The 24,475-nt window shown below is 44.3% G+C and overlaps 1 protein-coding gene across 1 annotated transcript; it reads left to right on the forward strand.

The window, feature by feature from the left end:
* Positions 1-19,969: 19,969 nt before the first annotated feature.
* Positions 19,970-22,186, forward strand: LOC125538975 (proliferating cell nuclear antigen). The gene is made up of 4 exons (XM_048702308.1): positions 19,970-20,465; positions 20,554-20,706; positions 20,808-20,905; positions 21,657-22,186. The coding sequence occupies exons 1-4, from the start codon at positions 20,147-20,149 to the stop codon at positions 21,876-21,878; spliced, it is 792 nt and encodes a 263-aa protein (XP_048558265.1). The 5' UTR covers positions 19,970-20,146; the 3' UTR covers positions 21,879-22,186.
* Positions 22,187-24,475: the final 2,289 nt, after the last annotated feature.

The raw sequence follows: 24,475 nt of genomic DNA on the forward strand, positions 1-24,475 counted from the left end.
ATGCCACTGTTGGGGAACGTAGCAGAAGTTCAAAATTTTCTACGCATCACCAAGATCAATCTATGGAGAAGTCTACCAACGAGGGAAGGAGAGTGCATCTACATACCCTTGTAGATCGCTACACGGAAGCATTCAAGAGAACGGGGTTGATGGAGTCATACTCGTCGTGATCCAAATCACCGATGATCCTAGTGCCGAACGGACGACACCTCCGTGTTCAACACACGTACAACCCGGTGACGTCTCCTACGCCTTGATCCAGCAAGGGGAGAAGGAGAGGTTGGGGAAGACTCCATCCAACAGCAGCACGACGGCGTGGTGGTGGTGGAGGAGCGTGGTACTCCAGCAGGGCTTCGCCAAGCACCGCAAGAGACGAGGAGGGAGAGGGGTAGGGCTGCGCCAAGAAGGAGAGGAACTCATCTGTTGGCAGCCCCAAGTCCTCAAGTATATATAGGGGAGAGGGAGGGGTGCGCCCCACCTAGGGTTCCACCGTAGGGGCGACGGCCAGCCCCAATCCCATCTAGGGTGGCGGCCAAGTGGAGGGGGAGAGGGAGGCGCACCAGGCATGGGCCTTAAGGCCCATCTGCCCTTAGGGTTTGCCCCCTCTTCCCCTTAGGCGCATGGGCCTTGGTGGGGAGGCACCCCAGCCCACTTAGGGGCTGGTCCCTTCCCACTGTTGGCCCATGTAGGCCTCCGGGGCTGGTGGCCCCACTTGGTGGACCCCCGGACCCCTCCGGTGGTCCCGGTACACTACCGGTGATGCCCGGAACACTTACGGTGGCCAAAACCATACTTCCTATATATTAATATTTACCTCTGGACCATTCCGGAACTCCTCGTGACGTCCGGGATCTCATCCGGGACTCCGAACAACATTCGGTAACCACGTATATCTATTCCCTATAACCCTAGCGTCATCGAACCTTAAGTGTGTAGACCCTATGGGTTCGGGAGTCATGCAGACATGGGCGAGATAACTCTCCGGCCAATAACCAACAGCGGGATCTGGATACCCATGTTGGCTCCCACATGTTCCACGATGATCTCATCGGATGAACCACGATGTCGAGGATTCAATCAATCCCGTATACAATTCCCTTTGTCTAGTGGTACGATACTTGCCCGAGATTCGATCGTCGGTATCCCGATACCTTGTTCAATCTCGTTACCGGCAAGTCTCTTTACTCGTTCCGTAACACATCATCCCGTGATCAACTCCTTGGTCACATTGTGAACATTATGATGATGTCCTACCGAGTGGGCCCAGAGATACCTCTCTGTTTACACAGAGTGACAAATCCCAGTCTCGATTCGTGCCAACCCAACAGACACTTTCGGAGATACCTATAGTGTACCTTTATAGCCACCCAGTTACGTTGTGACGTTTGGCACACCCAAAGTATTCCTACGGTATCCAGGAGTTGCACAATCTCATGGTCTAAGGAAATGATACTTGACATTAGAAAAGCTTTAGCATACGAACTACACGATCTTTGTGCTAGGCTTAGGATTGGGTCTTGTCCATCACATCATTCTCCTAATGATGTGATCCCGTTATCAACGACATCCAATGTCCATGGTCAGGAAACCGTAACCATCTATTGATCAACGAGCCAGTCAACTAGAGGCTTACTAGGGACATGGTGTTGTCTATGTATCCACACATGTATCTGAGTTTCCTATCAATACAATTCTAGCATGGATAATAAACGATTATCATGAACAAGGAAATATAATAATAACCAATTTATTATTGCCTCTAGGGCATATTTCCAACATTGATTACTATATGGTTTATTTGGTGGAAGATTATATGCTCAGATCCAATATGCTATTTAATACCCCTCTGATCCTGAGCATGTTTATCATTTGTGAGCAGTTACCTTTGTTCTTGAGGTCACGAGATAAATCATGTTGCAAGTAATCATGCGAATTTGATATGTGTTCGATATTTTGATAGTATGTATGTTGTGATTCCCTTAGTGGTGTCATGTGAAAGTCGACTGCATGACACTTCACCATATTTGGGCCTAAGGGAATGCATTGTGGAGTAGCAATTAGATGATGGGTTGAGAGAGTGATAGAAACTTAAACCCCAGTTTATGCGCTATTCTGTAAGGGACCGATTGGATCCAAAAGTTTAATGTTATGGTTAGAATTTATTCTTAATACTTTTCTCGTAGTTACGGATGCTTGTGGGAGGGTTAATCATAAGTATGAGGTTTGTTCAAGTAAGAACAACACCTAAGCACTGGTCCACCCACGTATCAAATTATTAAAGTACCGAACACGAATTAAACCAACATGATGAAAGGGACTAGACGAAATTCCCATGTACCCTCAAGAATGCTTTGCTTATCATAAGAGACCATTTTGGCCTGTCCTTTGCCTCAAAAGGATTGGGCTACCTTGCTGCACTTTTGTTACTACTATCGTTACTTGCTTGTTACAAATTATCTTGCTATCAAACTACTTTGTTACTTACAATTTCAGCACTTGCAGACATCACCTTGCTGAAAACTACTTGTCATTTCCTTCTGCTCCTCGTTGGGTTCGACACTCTTACTTATCGAAAAGAGCTACAATTGATCCCCTATACTTGTGGGTCATCAACATGGATGAGGACAGTACCCAGGGAAATTTCCACCCAAATTTGAATTATCAAACTCATCCCATGCGCGTAAAGCGGAAGAATCGTTTGTGATGAACACAATCGTTCAAAGTGAATGGTGTCCGGCGGCACCGCACGCAAAGTTTCCCACCATATTTCGAAATTTTTGGCCTACGAAATATCTACCCCCGCCCCCTTCCCCACCCCTTTTCTCCCCGACCACAAGTCATATTTCCCATGTTTCCTCCTCCCTCCCTTCCTTCCTTCCTTCATAAGCTATAGCCGCTTCCTCGATTGCTTCCTCGCTCTCGCCGTCTCGCATCCTACCACCAGGGGCGCCATGGTCTTCTTCAATGACCTCTCCAGCGATTCCTCTTCCGACGACAAATCCTTCACCACCCGGGTATGCCTCTCTTTTCTCTCTCGGGCTATGACTTGGAATGAAGGATTTTAACCCGGCGGTCGATTTGAGTCATTTCTCCCTCTTGTAGCTCCCTAGGACCATCAGTTGCAACGAATGGAGCGGGGTGGCTGAAGATCTATCTGCTCGTTGTCACCATCAATCTCCATGTGTGAAGCTAGTTGCGTTTGAATTTGTGGACAGTGGGAGGAAGTTTCTGGCATGTGCAAAGAAGGTTAGTCCCCTCTTTCGTTGTTACAAATCATTTGTTAGATGTGATTGTTCTTTAAATTTGCATCTTTACCGATCCCACTATTAAGAAACCTATGAGAAGAATTAATGATGTTCTTATTGTTGCAAATAGGAATTATGTGCCCGTAGATATCATCGTTCTTGATACAGATTGCAATCCTACACGTCCTATTATTCTTGGTAGACTTTCCCTTAGAACGATTGATGCAATTATTGATATGGAAGAAGGAAATATTATATTTCAATTTTCGTTAAGGAAGGGCATGGAACACTTCCCAAGAAAGAAAATTAAATTGCCATATGAATCTTATGAGAGCTACGTACGGATTTCATACCAAAGATGACAATACCTAGATCTATTTGTGTTTTATGCCTAGCTAAGGGCGTTAAATAATAGCGTTTGTTGGGAGGCAACCCATTATTTTTTGTTCTTTGCTTTTTGGTTCTGTTTTGCAATAAATAATTCATATAATCTCTGTTTAGATGTGGTTTTGTGTTTTAATTACTGTTTGTGCCAAGTAATACCTTTAGGATGGCTTACGATGATAGTTGATTTGATCTTGCTGAAAAACATAAACTTCTGCGCCCAGGAAAATAATTTCCATTTTTAACAGAAGCGTGATAAAATACTGATTCTTTTTGCAGAAGATTAATAAACAAATTTCCCAGGTTGTCCTAATGTTTCATAATTTTTGGAGTTACAGAAGTATTCGAGAGTTACAAATTACTACAGACTGTTCTGTTTTTGACAGATTCTATTTTCTATGTGTTGTTTGCTTATTTTGATGAATCTATGGGTAGTGTTAGGGGGTATGAACCATGGAAGAGTTGGAATACAGTAGATATTACACCAATATAAATAAAGAATGAGTTCACAGCATTACCAAAAGTGGTGATTTAATTACTTATACTAACGGAGCTTATGAGATTTTCTGTTGAGTTTTGTGTTGTGAAGTTTTCAAGTTTTGGATAAGGATTTGATAGACTATGAAATAAAGAGTGGCAAGAGCCTAAGCATGGGGATGCCCAAGGCACCCCAAGGTAATATTCAAGGACAACCAGGAGCCTAAGCTTGGGGATGCCCCGGAAGGCATCCCCTTTTCGTCTTCGTCTATCAGTAACTTTACTTGAGGCTATATTTTTATTCATCACATGATGTGTGTTTTGCTTGGAGCATCTTGTATGATATGAGTCTTTGCTTTTTAGTTTGCCACAATCATCCTTGCTGTACACACCTTTTGAGAGGGACACACATTAATCGTGATTTATCAGAATACTCTATGTGCTTCACTTATATATTTTGAGTTAGGCATTTTTGCTCTTGTGCTTCATTTATATCTTTTAGAGCACGGCGGTGGCTTTATATTGTAGAAATTATTGAACTCTCATGCTTCATTTATATTATTTTGAGAGTCTCTATACAACATGGTAATTTGCTTTGGTTATGAACTTAGTCCTAATATGATAGACATCCAAGAGGGATATAATAAAAACTTTCATATAAAGTGCATTGAATACTATGAATATTATTTTTTACCCTTTATTATTCCACAAGTGCATATGAGTTTTTCACTGAATTGCACATTCCAGGATCATAGAAATTATAGCATAGAATAAAAACTCTTAATTATGAACATGGATATATAATAATATAATATTATTTCCTATAGGGCATATTTCCAACAGAGACGACTATGTAGTGGCAACGTCGAAGCGGAACCATGGTATGGAATGTAACCCCGTGTGAAGGAGTTCCATAACCCTAGGGTGATCCGCCTACTGAAAAAAACTGGAATACTACAATACAGGGTAACTGGAATTACCGTCACACTAGCACACTTGATGTATACCATGATCCGAAGTTCACCTAATATCTCTATTGTAAGAAAACACTTTATTTTCCGTCTTTTCTTTACTTCTAAGTTTTTATATTCTCGCAACTACAATCCAATATTTTTACCACTTCGGTTTATTTCCAAAGAAAATAAAATAGCTTCTGCAGACACTCAAACCGTTACTTCACACGAGCACGGTGACAACTTGTGTGTGATCGAAACGCCACTCATAAATACTCTCCCCCGCCCTTCACTGGGACGATTACTATTAACAAAAGTGCTACACTGCCATGCGTGTCTTACAAGTCATGAGCTTCTGATTTTCTTGTCTTGGACGACTAGACCTCCAGAGTCTTCCTTCTACAGAGCCCATGGACTGATATGATGACACAAGACAAAAACCGACCCAGGGGGCCTTGGGGAGGCCCGACAACCAACAGTGTGAGGCACCCATGAGTCGTAACACCATCTACGTGCTTTCCAATCTAGATTATTGACTCTAGTGCAAGTGGGAGACTAGAAGGAAATATGCCCTAGAGGCAATAATAAAGTTATTATTTATTTCCTTATTTCATGATAAATGTTTATTATTCATGCTAGAATTGTATTAACCGGAAACATAATACATGTGTGAATACATAGACAAACAGAGTGTCACTAGTATGCCTCTACTTGACTAGCTCGTTAATCAAAGATGGTTATGTTTCCTAACCATAGACAAAGAGTTGTTATTTGATTAACGAGGTCACATCATTAGTTGAATGATCTGATTGACATGAACCATTCCATTAGCTTAGCACCCGATCGTTTAGTATGTTGCTATTGCTTTCTTCATGACTTATACATGTTCCTATGACTATGAGATTATGCAACTCCCGTTTACCGGAGGAACACTTTGGGTGCTACCAAACGTCACAACGTAACTGGGTGATTATAAAGGAGCTCTACAGGTGTCTCCAAAGGTACATGTTGGGTTGGCGTATTTCGAGATTAGGATTTGTCACTCCATTGTCGGAGAGGTATCTCTGGGCCCTCTCGGTAATGCACATCACATAAGCCTTGCAAGAATTACAACTAATGAGTTAGTTGCGGGATGATGTATTACAGAACGAGTAAAGAGACTTGCTGGTAACGAGATTGAACTAGGTATTGGATACCGACGATCGAATCTCGGGCAAGTAACATACCGATGACAAAGGGAACAACGTATGTTGTTATGCGGTCTGACCGATAAAGATCTTCGTAGAATATGTAGGAGCCAATATGGGCATCCAGGTCCCGCTATTGGTTATTGGCCGGAGACATGTCTCGGTCATGTCTACATTGTTCTCGAACCCGTAGGGTCCGCACGCTTAAGGTTACGATGACAGTTATATTATGAGTTTATGCATTTTGATGTACCGAAGGTTGTTCGGAGTCCCGGATGTGATCACGGACATGATGAGGAGTCTCGAAATGGTCGAGACATAAAGATTGATATATTGGAAGCCTATGTTTGGATATCGGAAGTGTTCCGGGTGAAATCGGGATTTTACCAGAGTACCGGGAGGTTACCGGAACCCCCCGGGAGCTATATGGGCCTTAGTGGGCTTTAGTGGAAAGGAGAAAGGGGCAGCCCAAGGTGGCTGTGCGCCTCCCCCCTTCCCCTAGTCCTATTAGGACTAGGAGAGGTGGCCGGCCCCCTCTCTCTCTCTTTCCCCCCTCAAGGAGTCCTATTCCAACTAGGATTGGGGGGGGGATCCTACTCCCAGAGGGAGTAGGACTCTCCTGGCGCACCCTATGTGGCCGGCCAGCCTCCCCCCCTTTGGTCCTTTATATACTGAGGCAGAGGCACCCCAGAAACACACAAGTTGATCCACGTGATCATATTCTTAGCCGTGTGCGGCGCCCCCTGCCACCATATTCCACCTCGATCATATTGTAGCGGTGCTTAGGCAAAGCCCTGCGACAGTAGTACATCAAGATCGTCACCACGCCGTCGTGCTGACGGAACTCTTCCCCGACACTTTGCTGGATCGGAGTCCGGGGATCGTCATCGAGCTGAACGTGTGCTCGAACTCGGAGGTGTCGTAGTTTCGGTGCTTGATCGGTTGGATCGCGAAGACGTACGACTACTTCCTCTACGTTGTGTCAACGCTTCCGCAGTCGGTCTGCATGGGTACGTAGACAACACTCTCCCCTCTCGTTGCTATGCATCACCATGATCTTGCGTGTGCGTAGGAGATTTTTTAAATTACTACGTTCCCCAACAGTGGCATCCGAGCCTAGGTTTTATGTGTTGATGTTATATGCACGAGTAGAACACAAGTGAGTTGTGGGCGATCTAAGTCATACTGCTTACCAGCATGTCACACTTTGGTTCGGCGGTATTGTTGGATGAAGCGGCCCGGACCGACATTACGCGTACGCTTACGCGAGACCGGTTCTCCCGACGTGCTTTGCACATAGGTGGCTTGCGGGTGACAGTTTCTCCAACTTTAGTTGAACCGAGTGTGGCTACGCCCGGTCCTTGCGAAGGTTAAAACAACACCAACTTGACAAACTATCGTTGTGGTTTTGATGCGTAGGTAAGATTGGTTCTTGCTTAAGCCCGTAGCAGCCACGTAAAACTTGCAACAACAAAGTAGAGGACGTCTAACTTGTTTTTGCAGGGCATGTTGTGATGTGATATGGTCAAAACGTGATGAGATATAAGTTGTTGTATGAGATGATCATGTTTTGTTGAAGTTATCGGCAACTGGCAAAAGCCTTATGGTTGTCTCTTTATTGCATAAGATGCAAGCGCCAAATAATTGCTTTACTTTATCACTATGCGATAGCAATAGTTGCAAGAGCAATTGTTGGCGAGACGACCACGTGACGACACATTGATATAGATCAAGATGATGGAGATCATGGTGTCATGCCGGTGACGATATAGATCATGATAGTACTTTGGAGATGGAGATCAAAGAAGCAAGATGATGATGGCCATATCATGTCACATATTTTGATTGCATATGATGTTTATCTTTTATACATCTTATTTTTGCTTTGATTGACGGTAGCATTATAAGATGATCTCTCACTAATTATCAAGAAGTGTTCTCCCTGAGTATGCACCGTTGCAAAAGTTCGTCGTGCCCAGACACCACGTGATGATCGGGTGTGATAAGCTCTACGTCCATCTACAACGGGTGCAAGCCAGTTTTACACACGCAGAATACTCGGGTTAAACTTGACGAGCCTAGCATATGCAGATATGGCCTCGGAACACGGAGACCGAAAGGTCGAGCGTGAATCATATAGTAGATATGATCAACATAGTGATGTTCACCATTGAAACTACTCCATCTCACGTGATGATCGGACATGGTTTAGTTGATTTGGATCACGTGATCACTTAGAGGATTAGAGGGATGTCTATCTAAGTGGGAGTTCTCAAGTAATATGATTAATTGAACTTAAATTTATCATGAACTTAGTCCTGGTAGTATTTTGCAAATTATGTTGTAGATCAATAGCTCGCGTTGTTGCTTCCCTGTGTTTATTTTGATATGTTCCTAGAGAAAATTGTGTTGAAAGATGTTAGTAGCAATGATGCGGATTGGATCCGTGATCTGAGGTTTATCCTCATTGCTGCACAGAAGAATTATGTCCTTGATGCACCGCTAGGTGACGGACCTATTGCAGGAGCAGATGCAGACGTTATGAACGTTTGGCTAGCTAAATATGATGACTACTTGATAGTTTAGTGCACCATGCTTAATGGCTTAGAATCGGGACTTCAAAGACGTTTTGAACGTCATGGAGCATATGAGATGTTCTAGGAGTTAAAGTTAATATTTCAAGCAAATACCCGAGTTGAGAGATATGAAGTCTCCAACAAGTTCTATAGCCAAAAGATGGAGGAGAATCGCTCAACTAGTGAGCATGTGCTCAGATTGTCTGAGTACTACAATCGCTTGAATCAAGTGGGAGTTAATCTTCCAGATAAGATAGTGATTAACAGAATTCTCTAGTCACCATCACCAAGTTAGTAGAACTTCGTGATGAACTATGATATGCAAGGGATAACGGAAACGATTCCCAAGCTCTTCATAATGCGGAAATTGATGAAGGTAGAAATCGAGAAAAACATCAAGTGTTGATGGTAGACAAGACCACTAGTTTCAAGAAAAGGGCAGAGGGAAGAAGGGGAACTTCAAAAAGAACAGCAAGCAAGTTGCTGCTCAAGTAAAGAAGCCCAAGTCTGGTCCTAAGCCTGAGACTAAGTGTTTCTACTGCAAAGGGACTGGTCACTGGAAGCGGAACTACCACAAGTGATTGGCAGATAAGAAGGATGGCAAAGTGAATGTAAGTATATTTGATATACATGTTATTGATGTGTACTTTACTAGTGTTTATAGCAACCCCTCAGTATTTGATACTAGTTCAGTTGCTAAGATTAGTAACTCGAAACGGGAGTTGCAGAATAAACAGAGACTAGTTAAAGGTGAAGTGACGATGTGTGTTGGAAGTGGTTCCAAGATTGATATGATCATCATCGCACATTCCCTATACTTTCGGGATTAGTGTTGAACCTGAATAAGTGTTATTTGGTGTTTGCGTTAAGCATGAATATGATTTGATCATGTTTATTGTAATACGGTTATTCATTTAAGTAAGAGAATAAATTGTTGTTCCGTTTACATGAATAAAACCTTATATGGTTACACACCCAATGAAAAAAGTTCGTTGGATCTCGATCGTAGTGATACACATAATCATAATATTGAAACCAAAAGATGCAAAGTTAATAATGATAGTGCGACTTATTTGTAGCACTACCATTTAGGTCATATTGGTGTAAAGCACATGAAGAAACTCCATGCTGATGGGCTTTTGGAATCACTTGATTATGAATCATTTGATGCTTGCGAACCATGCCTTATGGGCAAGATGACTAAAACGCCGTTCTCCGGAACAATGAAGCAAGCAACAGATTTGTTGGAAATCATACATACTGATGTATGTGGTCCGATGAATATTAAGGCTTGCAGCAGGTATCATTATTTTCTGACCTTCACAGATGATTTGAGCAGATATGGGGATATCTACTTGATGAAACATAAGTCTGAAACATTTGAACTATTCAAAGAATTTCAGAGTGAAGTGGAAAATCATCGTGACAAGAAAATAAAAGTTTCTACGATATGATCGCAGAGGTAAAATATTTGAGTTACGAGTTTGGACTTCAACTAAAACAATGTGAAATAGTTTCACTACTCACGCCACCTGGAACACCATAGTGTAATGGTGTGTCCGAACGTCATAACCGTACTTTATTGGATATAGTGCAATCTATGATGTCTCTTACCGATCTACCACTATCGTTTTGGGGTTATGCATTAGAGACAGCTACATTCACGTTAAATAGGGCACCATCTAAGTCCGTTGAGACGACACAATCTGAACTGTGGTTTGGCAAGAAACCAAAGTTGTTGTTTCTTAAAGTTTGGGACTGCGATGCTTATGTGAAAAAAGTTTTAACATGATAAGCTCGAACCCAAATCGGAGAAGTAAATCTTCATAGGATATCCAAAGGAAACTATTGGATACACCTTCTATCACAGATCCGAAGGCAAGACTTTTGTTGCTAAATTCGGAAACTTTCTAGAGAAGGAGTTTCTCCCGAAAGAAGTGAGTGGGAGGAAAGTAGAAAACTTGATAAGGTAATTGTACCTTCTCCCTTATTGGAAAGTAGTTCATCACAGAAATCTGTTCTTGTGACCACTACACCAATTAGTGAGGAAGCTAATGATGATGATCATGTAACTTCAGATCAAGTTACTACCGAATCTCGTAGGTAAACCAGAGTGAGATCCGCACCAGAGTGGTACGGTAATCCTGTCCTGGAGGTCATGTTACTTGACCATGACGAACCTATGAACTATGAGGAAGCGATGATGAGCCCAGATTCCGCGAAATGGTTAGAGGCCATGAAATCTGAGATATGATCCATGTATGAGAACAAAGTTTGGACTTTGGTTGACTTGCCCGATGATCGGCAAGCAATTGAGAATAAATGGATCTTCAAGAGGAAGACGGACGCTGATGGTAGTGTTACTATCTACAAAGCTAGAATTGTCGCAAAAGGTTTTCGACAAGTTCAAGGTGTTGACTACGATGAGAGCTTCTCACTCGTATCTATGCTTGAGTCTGTCCGAATCATGTTAGTAATTGCCGCATTTTATGAAATCTGGCAAATGGATAAACAAAACTGCATTCCTTAATGGATTTATTAAAGAAGAGTTGTATATGATGCAACCAGAAGGTTTTGTCAATCCGAAAGGTGCTAACAAAATGTGCAAGCTCCAGCGATCCATCTATGGACTGGTGCAAGCATCTCGGAGTTGGAATATACGTTTTGATGAGTTGATCAAAGCATATAGTTTTATACAGACTTGCGGTGAAGCCTGTATTTACAAGAAAGTGAGTGGGAGCACTACAGCATTTCTGATAAGTATATGTGTATGACATATTGTTGATCAGAAATAATGTAGAATTATTCTGTAAAGCATAAAGGAGTGTTTGAAAGGAGTTTTTTCAAAGAAATACTTCGGTGAAGCTGCTTACATATTGAGCATCAAGATCTATAGAGATAGATCAAGACGCTTGATAAGTTTTTTCAAAATAGTACATACCTTGACAAGATTTTGAAGTAGTTCAAAATGGAGCAGTCAAAGAAAGAGTTCTTGCCTGTATTACAAGGTGTGAAGTTGAGTAAGACTCAAAGCCCGACCACGGCAGAAGATAGAAAGAGAATGAAAGTCATTCCCTATGCCTCAGATATAGGTTCTATAAAGTATGCCATGCTGTGTACCAGATCTATTGTATACCCTGCACTGATTTGGCAAGGGAGTACAATAGTGATCTAGGAGTAGATCACTTGACAGCGGTCAAAATTATCCTTAGTGAAATAAGGATATGTTTCTCGATTATGGACGTGACAAAAAGGTTCGTCGTAAAGAGTTACGCCGATGCAAGTTTTGACACTAATCTAGATGACTCTAAGTCTAGGTCTAGATACATATTGAAAGTGGGAGCAATTAGCTAGAGTAGCTCCATCCAGAGCATTGTTGACATAGAAATTTGCAAAATACTTACGGATCTGTATGTGACAGACCCGTTGACTAAAAATTATCTCACAAGCAAAACATGATCACACCTTAGTACTCTTTGGGTGTTAATCACATAGCGATGTGAACTAGATTACTGACTCTAGTAAACCCTTTGGGTGTTGATCACATATCGATGTGAACTATTGCTGTTAAATCACATGGCGATGTGAACTAGATTATTGACTCTAGTGCAAGTGGGAGACTGAAGGAAATATGCCCTAGAGGCAATAATAAAGTTATTATTTATTTCCTTATTTCATGATAAATGTTTATTATTCATGCTAGAATTGTATTAACCGGAAACATAATACATGTGTGAATACATAGACAAACAAAGTGTCACTAGTATGCCTCTACTTGACTAGCTCGTTAATCAAAGATGGTTATGTTTCCTAACCATAGACAAAGAGTTGTTATTTGATTAACGAGGTCACATCATTAGTTGAATGATCTGATTGACATGACCCATTCCATTAGCTTAGCACCCGATCGTTTAGTATGTTGCTATTGCTTTCTTCATGACTTATACATGTTCCTATGACTATGAGATTATGCAACTCCCGTTTGCCGGAGGAACACTTTGGGTGCTACCAAACGTCACAACGTAACTGGGTGATTATAAAGGAGCATTACAGGTGTCTCCAAAGGTACATGTTGGGTTGGCGTATTTCGAGATTAGGATTTGTCACTCCGATTGTCGGAGAGGTATCTCTGGGCCCTCTCGGTAATGCACATCACATAAGCCTTGCAAGCATTCAACTAATGAGTTAGTTGCGGGATGATGTATTACGGAACGAGTAAAGAGACTTGCCGGTAACGAGATTGAACTATGTATTGAGATACCGACGATCGAATCTCGGGCAAGTAACATACCGATGACAAAGGGAACAACGTATGTTGTTATGCGGTCTGACCGATAAAGATCTTCGTAGAATATGTAGGAGCCAATATGGGCATCCAGGTCCCGCTATTGGTTATTGACCGGAGACGTGTCTCGGTCATGTCTACATTGTTCTCGAACCCGTAGGGTCCGCACCTCTCCCCCCTTCTCCCCCCTGCCCCTCCTCCACATCCTCTTCTCCCCCTGCTCCCTCCGCTGCTTTTACCTTTCCCCTTTAGAAGTCATGTCTAACTATTGCTTTCACTCGGAACCGTAGCTCCGCCACGCTTAAGCGTTACGATTGACAGCTTCCATATTATGATGTTTATGCATTTATGATATAGTACGAACTGGTTGTTTCTGCGCAGTCGCCGCGATGCTGATCACGCGCACTATGACGCAAGCACGCCCACTACTTAAACTGAAACTCGCGCTCTGAGCGCACATAAAGATATGATTATACTTGAAGCCAACAAATGCTCTTGCAAGACACGCCCCAAACCTACTCTAGGAAAGTGTTCGCTGTGCATCACATACGGATCTCATTACCAGAAAAACCAAACACAAAAACCCAAAGCTACTCGGGCAGAAAGATCCAGTCTACCGGAGTACCCCCCGCGAGCTTATATAGCCAAGCACCCATAACCAACCCAATCCTACCCGAAGTCGACGGCCTCCATGTGCGAAAAGAAAAGACAAATCGACGGCAGACACTAACCGACCACCGACTAGAGCCTGCTCCGCGCCTGACTGCACCACCTGTCCCCCCAACCTCAGTACCCTCCTTAGCACTGGATTGCTTGCGTGCTGCCGCCACCCAGCCCCCCCTCTACTCTCACCCCACCACCACATCACACACGGTCGCAGCGTTACCCTATCCCAACCATACCAGGATCACTACAACAAACCGGGACCGGCCGCACAAATGCATCCCCTCCCCACTGCTAAGACCGACGCCAACCCACTAAACACTAAACGCCATCTACACTAGCGCCCGCGCCACTAATGACCACCTGAGACTGGCCCCGGCCACCTCCCCCCTTTTGTCCTTATACCATCCATTGACGGGCGACGACAGGTCACCCACAAACACACCCTCCAGTTAGATCCCACAGCTGATCACCAACTATCTAGACCCCTGAGCGCACGCATGCCCACCATAGCACAAAACACACCTATAACTGCGACCTCGATCATAATTGTAGCAGACCTGCCCTTATGCGCAGAAGCCACATAGCAGCACAAGAATAAGCTAACCTCAAGATCCAGTCACTCACGCACGTCGTGCTGCACGGCCAACTCTCCACCCCGAGAACGAACTTAAACGCCCTAGCCGCTCCAGGCAACGATAAATTCCGAAGATCACTATCAGCATCATAAATCGCCACCGACCCACCAACACCCACAACCCACGACCAACCCCCCCGCCCGCAACCAACTCCGCCAAAGACGCTGCCAACTGCACCCGAAACTCGCGACCACAGCAAACCGTAGACCACGCGCTAAGCCCAGATCTATCGGCTGCGCCATCTGCATCCAGCACCGCACCCACCGCCGAATCCCCACGCCGACCATTCAAGACGTATACGACCTCAAACATATAACTTCCCTCACATACGACTTACATAGTGTCCCGCCAATTCCACCACAATTAAGTCGGAACTCTGCCCGTTCGCCCGGACGTCTCCTTTAAACACATCCTCACTATACACCCTCCAACACGCGTCTTACACCCGACAACACCCACCACTATTATCCTAGCCTGACAAACACTCCTCTCGCTCGTATCCGCCTCATACCAACATGCATCACAATTGCGTGTGCCGTCCCGGAAATATTTTGAACATCTACATATTGTTCCCACTAATTATAGCTAGGCCAAACCAAATCAAGTTAGTGATGCCCAACCCATGCTATATACGCCCGCATCTTCAACGCACCTAACCCTCCCACCCAATCACGAGAATCCACACGTAGCATATCCTGTACACCCGCACGCAGTCCGCTCTGCACAGGGCGAAGCCGCGCCACCCATCCAGTCCCTATAGTCCCTAAAACTCTCTCGTCGCCTAGGCGGGCCCGAGCCCCCCGTAACACCTCCGTCGTGCGAGCCAAGCAACCCTCCTCAGCTGTCCGTCCCCACCGCCCACCGACCACCATGCTAGCCCAGAACCACAACAGTCCCGATGCGCACGTACTGCACCGCCAATCTGCTACGACCGCGCCACTTCGACTGTTCCTCATGCAATGACCCCCCCCCCCGCACCACACAACCCCGCACGTCGGCCCACGCGCCACGCCACAGCCCGGCAGCAACGCCATGTACACCACCAACACTAGGCTCTCGATGCCCGCCGGCCCACATAAGAGAAAGCGTGCGCGATCCAAAGCTCACCCCGCGCAGTACTCGCGCTCGCGCCGGAACCGCTGTCCGCCAGCACCCAAAACGTAGCCGCACCCTCCCTCGGGCACGATCCTAGCAGCTCGTGTGTCCCTACTGACCCAGACCCGTCGGCTCCTATCAGACCTTCACCCCCGACTCCCGCAACGCACCCACATCTACGACCCGCCGATAAGGCATCCCACCTCAGGTGCCGCTTCGGCACCCAGGAACCGTCCGCCGCTTGCCGCAGACCTCGCCCCCTACCTACTCTAAAATGTGTCGACCGTGTTGCCTTAATTATGACCCGCATTGCATAACACCTAATAACTTCACATTTCAGCACGGCCTGACCCCAACACACCAACCAAACAAACCCCACAACACCAACACCCAACACACCCCACCGAAACACAAACCAAACCATCCCTCACCGACCTAAAACCTCCCCAACCCACAAACCCAAACCCGCACCACCCAACTAACCACACAAACTTCCACGACACCTTATCGTCCAAACCTACAAAACAAACTTCTCCACAATCGCCACCTCAACTCATTCCATTATCTAATGATGATCAATGAACTCGACCAATATTCAAACCACACAACTCATAAAGTGAACCTAACCAAACTAGAAAGTCAAATTATACAAACCTCAGCACGAGACGCTCCAGGGCGCAACGCACATTCCTATCTCGGCTAGACTCTCAGCGCACAAATAAAACAAAAACACAAAAATATAAAAAAACTCACAAACATAAAACAAAAAAGAATATCAAATACTAAGAAAAGAATAAGAAACGAAGAATACATACCTTAAAAAAACATTTCATAAAACAATACAAAACACCAACACCTAAAACAAAAAACCTTTACACAATTATGGCTATTCTAATAACCTGCCGCATACCCTAACTCCGCGCACAACACTGGGCTTTAGCCCCGTACGCTTTCTCTATCCGCATTTCTTCAAAATCCTTCACCAAACAAGTCGCGTCTGTGGCAGTTATAAGCCGAAACATCCAGCCTTCGCAATTCTAACGCACCGCCCATAACCAGCTGGCGACACAAAACACAACCACACAACAAACAAAGGTAACTATCTCCAGCTGCTCTATAGTCCGCTCTACCTATTTCTTTTATTCGTCCATGCTGCTCCTGCCAACTATGCTAGAGTACAATAAAGTATGTTGCTGACCACTTTTTGTTTTGCACCTCGTGTTGTCTTAGCGCTGCCCGCTTTTACTCGCTTTTTTTTTTTATGTTTGTCAATGTTTCTTTCTCCTTGTGTTATCTTTGTTCCTTTAATCGTGAACGTCCTCTTTCTCCTGAGAACCGCCAATATTTTTTCTCCAGGTTTTGGCTACTACATTTCTCACATGCTGAAACTAATAACTTCTAAATTGGTCCATAGACGACTCCTTTATTACTACTACTTAGCATGACGTATTTTCTACAAATTGAATCAACCTTCTTTTCAAATTCGTACTCGAATTCCTTATTAAAATTCAATGCAACCTAATATATACCAATCACTATACGATGACAAACAGACCATATAATTCAAAATACTAAATAGAAATACAAGATATATACTCTCCACAAATAATACCACCGTAGCAGGAACCTATTGCTATGTCCTCCCTCGCACCATGACTCAACAAGTGATTCCAGTGAAGATATTGATGACAAAATATTACTCCACCAACCTCTATAGGAGCTTAAATCAACAGAGATCTCTGAGAGACAGCATAAGTCCGCCACATGACTAAGTTATCAGACTCTCGAGACCATCCTCGAACCAAACATCTGAAGACAACATCCCCTGTGAACTTAAATTAATCCTCAACGAGGCTCCTCAAGTTTTCATTCGAAGTACGCAATATTGCGCGGATCTAATGTTCAATATCTTCATGTGTAAAATGTAGAGGTTATTACATTAATCCTCCACACAAAGAACACGGGCCTTAGTGGGCTTTAGTGGAAAGGAGAAAGGGGCAGCCCAAGGTGGCTGTGCGCCTCCCCCCTTCCCCTAGTCCTATTAGGACTAGGAGAGGTGGCCAGCCCCCTCTCTCTCCCCCCCTCAAGGAGTCCTATTCCAACTAGGATTGGGGGGGGGGGAATCCTACTCCCAGAGGGAGTAGGACTCTCCTGGCGCGCCCTATGTGGCCGGCCAGCCTCCCCCCTTTGGTCCTTTATATACTGAGGCAGAGGCACCCCAGAAACACACAAGTTGATCCACGTGATCATATTCTTAGCCGTGAGCGGCGCCCCCTGCCACCATATTCCACCTCGATCATATTGTAGCGGTGCTTAGGCAAAGCCCTGCGACAGTAGTACATCAAGATCGTCACCACGCCGTCGTGCTGACGGAACTCTTCCCCGACACTTTGCTGGATCGGAGTCCGGGGATCGTCATCGAGCTGAACGTGTGCTCGAACTCGGAGGTGCCGTAGTTTCGGTGCTTGATCGGCTGGATCGCGAAGACGTACGACTATTTCCTCTACGTTGTGTCAACGCTTCCGCAGTCGGTCTGCGTGGGTACGTAGACAACACTCTCCCCTCTCGTTGCTATGCATCACCATGATCTTGCGTGTGCGTAGGAAATTTTTGAAATTACTATGTTCCCCAACAAGTTATGCTAGGCAAAAAAATTCCAAGTTGGAATGCAGTTTAGGGCATCTTCAACGCTAACCCTCAAAACGGACACGGTGTTTGTCCGCACGCAGTGTTGAGGGAGCCGGCCATCCAGCCTTGTCCCCTAAAACTTCGTCCGTAGGGGGCGGAGGGTACCTGGTTGCAGAGGGAATCTAGGTGGACGACCATGTAGGACAAGGAGCGCGTACACGTTGCTAGGGGCCACTGATGTTCTATGATGCCCGGGCGACAGCCGGAGAGGTACAACGGTTGTGGCGGATGAGAAAGGTGCGGATCCAAAGCAGGGGGAGTAGGGGCGGAGTGGGAGAAAAGTGGATCGGGGATGTCAGAGTCGTGTGTGGTGGCAGTCCCGACTCCCGCAAAGCCCCACATCTACGACCCGGATGGATGCAGGGTGGTCTGAGGGTCCGCGTTGGAGATGCCTTACTTACTTAAAATGTGTCGAGTGTTGCAGATTATGCGATTGATACACTTCTTCAATTTTTCAGGGCACACAAACTGCACGACACTTTGTTACAACAATTTACATGCATCTCCTTCCATTTTGAGATGCTCAGAAATTTCAAACAATATAGTATAAACGAAATCGAAAGTCCAAATTCCAAACCCCAAGCCGAGGAGGGAAGGGAAGGCAACATTTCCTATCTGGTGCTCTCAGCGCCCATTAAAGGCTATTCTACAAACCTGCGCATACCCTCCTCCGGCATGGGCTTGGCCCGTTTACGCTTTCTCTTCCGTTTCTTCAAAACTTCAAAAAACAAGTGTCTGTGGGATTTTATCCCTGAAACTCCAGGTTCGATTCTAACTGCGATAACCAGCTGGGACACCTCACGTCTTGTGATTACCTATTTCTTTTATTCGTTCCATGCTGCGTGAACTTGTAGTAACAATAAAGATTGGACTCTGTTTTTTCCCTGTTTTCTTTGGCTGGTTTTTACTCGTTTTTTTGTTTTTGTTTTCTGTTTCCTTTTCCTTTTTCTTTCTCCTTAAACACGTGAACTTTTCTCAAAACCGCAATATTTTTTTCCAAGTTTTGGCTAACATTCAAGTGAACTTATTTTCAAAATTTATGATTTTTTTTCAAATTGATGAGTTTTTTCTTCAAAATTGATGAACTTTTTTTCAAATTCGATGAACTTATTTAAAATCCAATGAACTTTTCTCAAATTTCGTGAACTTTTTTCAAATTTGATGAAATTTCTTTCATAATCGTTGGACTTTTTTCAAATCGATGAACTTTTCTGAAATTTGTGAACTTTTTCCAAATCTTGAGAGCTTTTTTCAAATCCATGTACGCCATTAAATCCGTGAACCTTTTTAAAATTCAAGAAGTTTTTCAAGTCTATTTAACTTTTCAAATCTGTGAAAATGTAGTTTTTATCTTGAAACAAAGACCAGTCCAGAAGAAAGAAAAACGAGCAAACAGATCTTTTTTTTTAGCCAAACGGGCGAACAGGCCAGGGGCGAAGAGCGAGCGAGCGGAGAGAACAGGCTAGCGATTGAGTATCAATGGGCTTCGCCCTGTAAAATCGGCTTCGGCCCTCAAAAAAAAAAAGGAGCTCCCACGCGGCGAGCGAGAGAGATGGCGGGAAAGCGAGCTCCGTCTCCCGCGCGGCCCCAGACCACCCGCCCTTTCCCAAACCGATCCTCCCCCTTCACCGACATGTGGGGCCGCAGCATCTCGGACCCACTCGCAGGCCAATCTTCCAGGGGAAGGGAGCGCGAGCGGGAAAATATTTCGCGCTCCCTCCCATTCTTTCCGCTCCGCATCCCCCGAACGTTCCCCCCTATTAACCCCCCGCCCATTCCCCTCTCCACCCCGCACTCCCGCCTCTCCCAAATCCTAGGGTTTCTCGATCCACCCCTCCCTCACACCCCGCCGCCGCCGCCGCCGCCGTCGCCGTCCGCCGCACTCCCGAGGGTTTCTCGATCCACCCCCGCCCCCTTCGCGCCCCGCCGCCGCCGGCCCCCGCCCGCCCGCGAAGATGTTGGAGCTGAGGCTGGTGCAGGGGAGCCTGCTGAAGAAGGTGCTGGAGGCGATCAAGGACCTGGTGACGGACGCCAACTTCGACTGCTCCGGGACGGGCTTCTCGCTGCAGGCCATGGACTCCTCCCACGTCGCGCTCGTCGCCCTGCTCCTCCGCTCCGAGGGATTCGAGCACTACCGCTGCGACCGCAACCTCTCCATGGGCATGAACCTCGGCAACATGGCCAAGATGCTCCGCTGCGCGGGCAACGACGACATCATCACCATCAAGGCCGACGACGGCTCCGACACCGTCACCTTCATGTTCGAGTCACCCAGTAAGCACCCCTCTGCACATCTCTTCCTGTCGGTCCTCTTCCTTATCCGTGGGTGTCGATGGTAACCGTGGTTTGGGTGGGTCAACAGACCAGGATAAGATTGCCGACTTCGAGATGAAGCTCATGGACATCGACAGCGAGCACCTCGGGATCCCAGACTCTGAGTACCAGGCCATCGTTCGCATGCCCTCCTCGGAGTTCTCCAGGATCTGCAAGGATCTTAGCAGCATCGGCGACACTGGTATGCGGAATCCCCCATTTCCTGTATTATTGTGGTCTGCTGCACTAATCATCTCTGTTTCTTACATGTCTCATGGCTGACGCGGTTTCTGTGCGCTGCAGTTATTATTTCTGTCACCAAGGAGGGTGTCAAGTTCTCCACTGCTGGAGATATTGGAACCGCAAACATTGTTTGCAGGCAGAACAAGACCGTTGACAAGGTATCCTGCATTGTTCCTCCACTAGTTTGTATAGATCTGTTCCCCTTTCATGCATTTATATTGTGGTTTTGTGGTGTATTGCATAATGAGAGTCAGGGATCCCGATTGCAGGGATGATTGTAGTTTGTCAATACCTTAATTGTAGCAACATAAATAGTCAGCTGCACCCAATTCTCAACCAGATTGTTTACTAATCACTCAGTTATTATATTTGGACGATTTGGTAGTTATTGTTGCTGGTGTAGTTTATTTATGATAAAATTGCCCAGCATGTCTTCATAGATGCACACTACCCAGTCCTGCTGTTTTGTTCCTTTACATGGCTTAAAATGATGCTTTGAAATGTTTAGTTTGTTTACATTATTACATAGTTTTTCACTTCAAAAAGTGTTGTTAGTTGTACATAGCTTTGTCTACTGAAGGTTGAGTCCAACAGATCTACAAGGACTGCAGCTACATATTTTTGTAACATGCTATTTACTATACAAAGTGATTTTGATGGCCCCTGTACTCTGAGCTGGCGAGCCTGGCAACTGAAGTGATAGTTGCAAGTGTAAAATATTGGAGTACCATTTTAAAATTGTGGTTGAGGTGGTCAGTGAACAAAAAAAGACCTGTATTCAGCTTAAGCCATGTGGAGTATTAATCTCACCTATAGTTTACACTTGCAAATATTATTTCAGTTTGAGCCTTGGTTTTCATATTGGACATGTATCAGTATGGTAGCTAATGAATGTTTGTATCAATGCAGCCTGAGGAATCTACCATTATAGAAATGCAAGAGCCGGTTTCACTTACCTTTGCTCTGAGGTACATGAACTCCTTCACTAAGGCAAGCCCACTGTCAGACCAAGTCACCATCAGCCTCTCATCTGAACTGCCAGTGGTTGTTGAGTACAAGATTGGCGAGATGGGCTACATTAGGTTTTATTTGGCACCCAAGATTGAAGAGGATGAGGAAATGAAGGCATGATTGTGTTTCAAGGATCTGCTTATTTTGCCTTCATTAGGTTTTATCTGGCACCCCAAGATCGAAGAGAATTTAGGAAATGAAGGCAAATTATGTTTCAAGGATGTGCTCATCTTGCCTACGTTCCCAGTCGTTAAATCAACCTCCATTTGCTTAATGATTGTTTGTAAGCAAAAATGATGTTATGCTTGTTTTAGCTACTTGTATCTGTGACTGGTGGTTCATGGATTTTCATCTATGAATGTTGGTGTTTTAGGAGCTACTTGTATCTGTGACTGTTGGTCTATGTTACACCAGTGCTGTTATTGTTAGGCAACGACTTAGATTGTTTTTTTATCATAAAATTCTACTGGTTGGTCCTTCGATTGAATGCATTTTAGGTATTGCGAGTGCAATGATTGCAACTGCAAAAACTGTTCTAATAATGCTATTGTCATTGCTGGAGGCATTACAAGTTGCGGAGCTGCCACTATCAGGGGTACAAGTGCTTCCATTGCAACATGTACCCCCCAGGTGCCAGCACTACTGCCAATGCCTGCAAGGCTGCAACCTCTGTAGGCGTGTGAGTGTGAGCTCTCTCCCTGCTAGGTAATTTGGCAATGGCAATGTTTATTTAGAGTAAGGCATATAGTGAGATAGGATGTGTAAACAAAAGTCTACATAGCAGTTCCAATGCTATGCCTTGAACTGCTTAGCCATCTCTCCTACATAAGTTATTATGGAAAATAAACTGAGTGAATAGCGAGTTTTTCTTATTCCTGCAGTATAGGTACAACCGCAACCACTTGGGGGTTCCATAGTTCTATTGGAAAAATTCTTTTTGATCTAAGTGGAAGGATATATGATTTTTTACTAGAAATTGTGCTCCTATAAAATAAAAGTTTTAATTTGGGTTTTCCTGCAACTTGGTTGAAGAAATTGAAACCGATAACTACTCTACCTACTTGGACATTGTGATTGTACAGCTGGTATTCTGTGTCTCAAAGTTAAGAGCATCTCTAGTGGCTTGTCTAAATTTGATAGTCTATATCTTCACATACACAATGGTGTAAAAAAAATTCATTTTAGACAACCTCAGTTTTTCAGTGGATTGTCTAGATTTGATAGTCTATATTTCCAACGGCTACATTTTGGACGTGGCGCGGGTGTCCTCATCTCCAACAGCTCCGGATTGGCACGGGAGAGAGCTCACGAGGAGCATCTCTCGTTTGGACATCCTCGCTCGGTAGTCCAAATATAGACGATGTGTAGCTAGTCTGATGGATGTCTAAAATTTAGACCACGCCATACACCAGCCGCTGGAGACGTTTTTTGGCCTCTGGTGGTCTATATCTGGCTTAGACTATGGGATACACTAGGCCACTAGAGATGCTCTAATTGAGAAATAATGTCTAGGTTTTCCCCCTTCTATTGAGAGTAGGGAAAGCCTTTGTCTGGAAATTATTTTTGTTAATTGTTGAATTTTTTCCTATCTGCAGGATATGAAATACTCATATCCAAGGAGGAAATACTGCAAGTGCAAGAACTTGAATGTAGGCTCCCTTATAATTTGTTAAAACAATATGCATCATAAGGATCTTGTTGCTATTGAATTTGTCTTTAAGGTAAATATTTTATCCCTCAAGTCATTTTCCAGCCCTTAAAGGTTAGTGCTTATTTACGTATATTACTACCTGTGAAAAATCTCATTGTGATTGTACGTGCATAGCATGTGCATATGCTTGTATTGCTATGTGCCAAGTGCTGCTGACCAGTCGCTGGGCACAATGCAAACAGGCAAAATAATGTATAATGAACCTCCAAATGAAACCTGATATAGTTGGTATTTCTTGGTAGTATTTTCTTTCATAATTTGATGCTAGAGTTCTAGAGTTCGTGTTCTATGCTTTGTGGTTAGTTTCCTTCCCAGGCTACATCTTTAGAGCACTTATAATAGAAAATACGGAAATAAATAGAACAAATAATTCTAGATTGCTGTTGTCATTCCTTTGTGTCTTGCACTGTCAGGATAATTTTTAACTGAATTAAAAAAAAACAATCTAAAATAGTGCCAAAGTTATAACGAAAGCAAATGCTCCCTCCATTTGAATTGATTGAAGTTCTAGTTTTGTCCTAAGTCAAACTTTATATTTGACCAAGCTATTAAAATGTTCTAATATCTACAACAGTAATGAGATTTTGCTTTCTATCTGAGCACTTGCATTACTGATGAACTCCTTACATTCTCTCAAGTCAGTTGAAGGCCCTTACTATTTTTAATAGCTAGGCAACGACTTGAATTGTATTCTTTATCATAAAATTCTACTGATTGGTCTTTTGATTGAATGCATTTCTAGGTATTGTGAGTGTTTTGCATCAGGTAGATACTGCAGTGATTGCAACTGCAAAAACTGTTCTAGTAATGTTAGTCATGAGGCTGCAAGATAGGATGCTATCAATACTGTGATGGAAAGGAATCCTGTGGCCTTTATGTCCAAAATTGGGAATATCCCTCCACATGCAGCCCAGAATGGCGAGGTAGAGCACAATGTATATTTCACAAGAATCACTTGTGTTTTCTTCTAGTTGCTGAAGGGCTTGGCTATCTATGTCTTGTTTTG

The sequence above is a fragment of the Triticum urartu genome, chromosome 2, assembly GCF_003073215.2.
Source record: "Triticum urartu cultivar G1812 chromosome 2, Tu2.1, whole genome shotgun sequence".
NCBI classification, from domain to species: domain Eukaryota; kingdom Viridiplantae; phylum Streptophyta; class Magnoliopsida; order Poales; family Poaceae; genus Triticum; species Triticum urartu.